The sequence below is a fragment of the Sinocyclocheilus anshuiensis genome, unplaced genomic scaffold (assembly GCF_001515605.1).
Source record: "Sinocyclocheilus anshuiensis isolate Anshui unplaced genomic scaffold, SAMN03320099.WGS_v1.1 scaffold2100, whole genome shotgun sequence".
Taxonomy (NCBI): Eukaryota; Metazoa; Chordata; class Actinopteri; order Cypriniformes; family Cyprinidae; genus Sinocyclocheilus; species Sinocyclocheilus anshuiensis.
In genome coordinates this window covers 51,416-57,661 of record NW_015542563.1, presented here as the reverse complement: position 1 = coordinate 57,661, position 6,246 = coordinate 51,416, and the positions used below count along the sequence as shown (strand labels likewise).

The window sequence follows — 6,246 nt, the reverse complement described above, 5'->3', positions numbered from 1 at the left end:
AAGTGTACATATTAGCACCTAAGTGTACATATTAGCACCTAAGTGTACATATTAGCACCTAAGTGTCCATATTAGTACCTAAGTGTACATATTAGCTCCTAAGTGTACATATTAGCACCTAAGTGTCCATATTAGCACCTAAGTGTACATATTAGTACCTAAGTGTACATATTAGCTCCTAAGTGTACATATTAGCACCTAAGTGTCCATATTAGCACCTAAGTGTACATATTAGTACCTAAGTGTACATATTAGCTCCTAAGTGTACATATTAGCACCTAAGTGTCCATATTAGCACCTAAGTGTACATATTAGTTCCTAAAGTGTACATATTAGTACCTAAAAGGTACAAAAGTGTACTTTTGAAAAGGTACCGCCCCAGTGACAGCTTTTGTACCTTTTTTTCTGAGAGTGTATTATAAGTAAACTTTGTCATAGTTTATGGGACTAAACTTTACATTGTAAGAAAAAATTCTGTAGAAAAACTGATAATGCCCTTGCAAAAAATGCATTTCCTTTAAGTTTACAGACTTTTCCTTCAACCCTGAAACAAGCATAATTCAAAATATGGGTAAATACCTGTAAAAAAACAAACAAAAAAAACAATACAGAAATGTCTGTAACGCAAGACTTTTCTTATGAAGCAACAGCTGTTAAATATGGAGAAATATACTAAAATATTCACTATTGTCACTCAGAATTTGCTTGTAAATTTCACAAATAATCACAAAGAAATGGCAAGTTGGCAACACATTGAATTAAATATGATATTTTGAAAGAGTTATTGTAAAACATACTCCAATAATCTTTTTATTTACAGGTTTCCGCTTCTCTACTCCAGCGTGATCCCATGAATTCATTCGTTATTGATTATAGATGGGTTTTGCTGCATGAAAGAGAACATTAACCTGATTAGAGATTCTGAATGATTTCACAAGATCATCCCTGAAATCACAAGAAGGATGTTTTCTTGAAATAAAAACTCTCCTAAAATTCACAAGTAGAAACAAACATTTTGCTTAAATGTGATCTCATTTCTGTGATTTCTTTCCTTTGCTGTTCTTATAGCATGAGCTGAATCTGTGTGAATGAAAGAGTTTGTCCTAATTAAACATTTCAATTACAGTACCATCAAAGGAGCTGCTGTGGTATCAGTCACACTGAGGCTGCTTTCAATAATAGAAGGGATCTGGACCGAATGAAATATGCATGAGACAGGGGCTCATCAAGGCACATTGAACTGCTCGACCATCTCAAGTGTTTCAGACATCTGGCATCCTCAGCCTGCAAACCGGCAACTGTGGGGATTTTTTTTTTTTTTTTCAGAATTGTGATGAAAAACAACTCTGAAAAAAAAAAAAATCTGAATTATGAGATATAAACTTCCTGTTTAATTATTTTTATTCCGGGCCAGAAACAAAATAAAACAGAATTGCGAGACTTAGGCTTACATTCTGAATTCAGAGAGAAAAGTAAGAATTGTGAAATATAACGTGAGAATTCATAGAAAAAAGTCATAATTTTCAAGATATAGACTCAGAATTCAGAGAGAAAAGTAAGAATTGTGAAATATAAAGTCAGAATTCATATTATTAAGAAATAAGCCAAAATGGCAAAATACAAACTCGCAATTCAGAGAAAAAAAGTCAGAATGGTGAGATATAAACCCAAAATAATGAGAAAAAGTTGTGATTGCAAGATAAAAAGTCCTCATTTCTGTGGCTAAACTGGCTTCAATTGTAAACATCATGTCTATAAACATTCTTAAATAAATAAATACCCTATTTGTTCTCATATTTCAAAGTGTATTTCTTGATGCTGTGTTAAGAAATGATCCGTATTAAAGGCAGTGTGTTGTAATGCGTTCTCTTGCCGTGGCGGTTCCTCCCGAGCGGCAGGCGGCGCTGTGACTCAGTGCGAACACAGACGAGCCGCGGCAGGAAACGCACGTGTTTAGATCGGTAGGTCATACTAAATCTGCTGTTTAGGTCTGTTTAAAAGAAGACACGCCGACAGTGAACAGTGTTCACGAATTATGGTGAAAATTAAAAGCCTGTGTGATAGTAGATCCGTGTATTTTTAATCTCTGTTAGCTCCTCTTAATGTTTCGTGGTTTTGCCGTATCACTTCATCAGACTGTAAAGGCGCTTTGTAAACAGGTTTAGATGTTTATACAGCAAGTGTATTGTTGTTGATATGTGAATACGCTGTCACTGTCAGTTGTGTATTTAATGCACAGATGACACATTAATGCTCTAATAATGTATATAAAGGTTTGATATATGTGTGTAATTAATAAGATAAGCCTGGTTATATGTGAGTGAATGCCACTGAAACATGTCTGGGTCATATTTCAGCTCTAAATCAAATAAAAAAAGTATTTTGCATTAAGAAAATAAGGATAATTTACTAGTCAAGTCACGTTTGTTTATATAGCACTTAATACAGATTGTGTCAAAGCAGCCTTGATCATAAATAATGCAGGAGATTATAGATTATAAAGTTGTAAAATAAATCACTTTTCAAATTGACAAGTCAATAGAAACTTAAATTATTTAATATCTGTACATATGAACTTGTTTTTCATTTAGTTTAACTTGATGCACTAAAATAGCACATTTATTTTAGTTTCATTTAACTAATTTATACTTCTTTTATTTGAACTTTTTTTTTCAACTTTTATTGTATTTTTTATTTTAAACTTTTCTATGAAACTTATAATATTTTTCTGTAAAGCACTTGAATCTATAAGTAAATGTGCCTTGCCGAAACTAAAATTGAAATGAAATAATAATAAAAAAACACAACGAATAAAAATGAGCAAAAAAACAACATTACTTAAACTAAAATTTAAAACATAAAACTGTTATTCAAAATATTAACAAAACTATAATAGTATATCAATTATACTAAAATGAATCATGTCACATGGTTTTTGTAGTTATAAAAAACAGTTACAAAAGCCTAAAACTATAAAAATATGGTAACTGTAACTAAAATATTAAAAATCTTATTTTATTTCAGCAACATTTCTCATTTTCATTTAGTTTAACTTCATGTACTAAAATAACAAACTAAAACTGAAATACAATTTATAAAAAAAATGAAAAATGTTTATATTTTAAAAATGTAACCTCTTGAGACCCGGCAAAACATTTTAGGAAGAAATTAGTATTTTTAATTTATTTTTTTTCATGTCATTACATTGTTTAGAGCATTAAAAAAAAAAAAAAAATGATATTTCATTCATAAGTTATGCTACGTCCGGGGTAGAGGACATCGGGACTCAATTTAAAAAATAATAATAATAAAAAGACATGAATGAACATGCATTGGCAAAAACAATAGATTTTTTTTTACCAAACTTTGTATAAAGATAATTCTCAACTGTTATAACAGAATGATTTGATATACCATTTTTCTTTCTGCAAAATGTGTGGAAAATGACCATAAACAGGTTTTCTCATTATATACAATGTATCTATAAACTAAATCTAATTTGCATATTAATGTGTTTTTGGGGCAACGTGTAATGAAAAAAGAAGTGTAATAATGGGAGTAATAATTGACAAGATTTTCATAATAATATATAATATTTCATAGGAATATTGAAATATAATTTATTTCCCTATTCATTTGTCGTGTCGTGCCAAAATGCTTAATAAACATGCTTTTAGCCCCGGTGTCCTCATATTTCATAACAGGAAGTCATATTTTGATTTGAAACCCCATAACATTTTCCTGAGATGTTGATTTATGACACACAGTTTAAAAATTAGATTTAAATGATAATTACAAAATATTATCATATTTCCATTAAAGTGTCACTAAATTAATATCAGACATGAAACTCTGAAAAGCCCTGAATGTGCTCTGCACAAGACATCCAGACTAAAAACTGTGTCTCAGAGAAATACTCTGAAATAGAATGTCCTCATATAAGGTTAAAATGAAAATATAAAAATAACTATAATAGCATCTCAATAACAGAATCAGAATTCATTTTAAACCCTTGTGGATCCTGTGCTAATAAACAAGCTAGGCGCCAGACATCATGGGTTCTTCAACCGTAAACTATCTTCTCAGGTGTGCCGAGTGATGTTCCAGAGGCAGATCCTGCACTTCCTGCGGCCCGTCTGCAGATGTGCATCACTTCCTGTCACGTCCCGCCCCTGCAGCTCCAAACCGTCCAATCACGACCCTCCTCTGGAGAACGAGTCTCTCCTGGAGAACCTCTCTGTTATGGGCGTGGACCTCGCCTCGGCCCGCAAGCGGCAGCCGGGTGTCTTGAGGAAACTCCTGACTAATGAACAAGGCCTGGCGCTCTTCCTGAAGAGCAAAGGCGCGGATCAAGAGACGATCGCTAGCATCATCTCGCGCTTCCCGCGCTCCATCACCCGCTCCTGCGAGCACCTGGAGGAGCGCTGGAGGCTCTGGAGGAACGTCTTCAAGAGCGACGCCGAGGTGGTGGGGATCCTCTCGCGCTCGCCCGAGTCCTTCTTCCGCTCCAGCGACAACAAGAACCTGGAGGAGAACATCGCCTTCCTGATGACGCTGGGAATCACCGGCAAAGACCTGCACCGGCTGCTGACCACCGCGCCGCGGACCTTCTCCAACAGCGTGGCGCTCAACAGGAACATGGTGGAGCTCCTGAAGAGCGTCTGCTTGAGTTTCGACGGGAAAGATCCAGAGCGCTTCGCCCAAACCGTCATCTCCAGGAACCTGTACGTCTTCATCCGCAGCACTAACCGGATCAGAGCCAACGTGGAGTTCCTCTCCAGATCTCTGAGGCTGAGTAACACCGAAGCGCTGGGTTTATTCCAATCCCACGGCACGCAGATCCTCGACGTCTCGCACGAGAGCCTGAAGAAGAACTTCCAGAGCCTGCGGACGAAGCTGGGCTCGCTGGGCTGCGGCGCGGAGGACTTCAAGAGGATGATCCTGAACTATTCGCCGGTGCTGTTCGTCTCGTCCGAGCGTCTGAACGAGAAGCTGGACTGTCTGATGGACGGCGGGATCCTCGCGCAGCAGGTCGTGCACAAGCCCAAAGTCCTGGATTTCAGCATCAGCTGCATCCGGCAGCGGCTGCAGGACCTCCACGGACTGGGCTACGACTTCCAGAAGAGCGGCATCGCTGTGTTAGACACCAGCAAGAAACGCTTCCTCGCTAAACTTGAGAGACTGAGCTCGGCGGAGAACGAAGACTTCAACACGAACAGAAGCGTCTGATCTCACTTTCACCTTAAAGTCAGATTTATGTTCTTTACATGTTTATTGCGAGACAAATACAATGAATGAGCTGAATGAGGAAAAATGCACTATGTATATTGTTTGTTTGAGAACATTAAAACGACTATATTTTGTAGCTTGTTCTTGTGACTGTTTAACCATTGATATTCATCAATAATGATTTTATTTTTCATTACAAAGTTAAATATGTGTCCCTGGAGCACAAAAGCAGTCTTAAGTCGCTGGGGTATATTTGTAGCAATAGCCAACAATACATTGTATGGGTCAAAATTATACATTTCTCTTTTATGCCAAAAATCATTAGGATATTAAGTAAAGATCATGTTCCATGAAGATATTTTGTAAATTTCCTACCGTAAATATATCAAAACTTAATTTTTGATTAGTAATATGCATTGCTAAGAACTTAATTTGGACAACTTTAAAGATGATTTTCTCAATATTTAGATTTTTTTGCACCCTCAGATTCCAGATTTTCAAATATTGTCCGATCCTAACAAACCATACATCAATGGAAAGATTATTTATTCTGCTCATAGATGATGCACAAATCTCAATTTCACAAAATTGACCCTTATGACTGCTTTTGTGCTCCAGGGTCACATATAATAGATTTTTGGTAATTTAGCCTAGTATGATTCTGAGATGAACACGGCTCGCCTATTTTAAACTTTTTTCCTTCTCAGGTCCATCAGCATCCTTTGCAATCAATCTAATTCTAATATGTGACCCTGCAGCACAAAACCAGTCATAAGGGTCAATTTTGTGAAATTGAGATGTATGTGTATGTATGTATATGTATCTGAAAGCTGAATAAATAGCTTTCCATTGATGTATGGTTTGTTCGGATAGAACAATATTTGGCCGAGATACAACTATTTGAAAATCTGGAATCTGAAGGTGCAAAAAAAAAATCAAAATATTGAGAAAATCGCCTTTAAAGTTGTCTAAATGAAGTTCTAAGCAATGCATATTACTAATCAAAAATTAAGTTTT

At 36.0% G+C, this 6,246-nt stretch overlaps 1 protein-coding gene across 1 annotated transcript; it reads left to right on the top strand.

Moving 5' to 3' along the window:
* The first annotated feature begins 1,883 nt into the window (after positions 1 to 1,883).
* Positions 1,884 to 5,349, top strand: mterf1 (mitochondrial transcription termination factor 1). Its single transcript, XM_016494068.1, has 2 exons — positions 1,884 to 1,961; positions 4,087 to 5,349. The coding sequence occupies exon 2, from the start codon at positions 4,099 to 4,101 to the stop codon at positions 5,227 to 5,229; it is 1,131 nt and encodes a 376-aa protein (XP_016349554.1). The 5' UTR covers positions 1,884 to 1,961; positions 4,087 to 4,098; the 3' UTR covers positions 5,230 to 5,349.
* Positions 5,350 to 6,246: the final 897 nt, after the last annotated feature.

What these genes read in the sequence shown, in the direction of transcription:
- mterf1 (XM_016494068.1), top strand. Translation starts at nt 4,099, where the DNA reads ATGTTCCAGAGGCAGATCCTGCACTTCCTGCGGCCCGTCTGCAGATGT.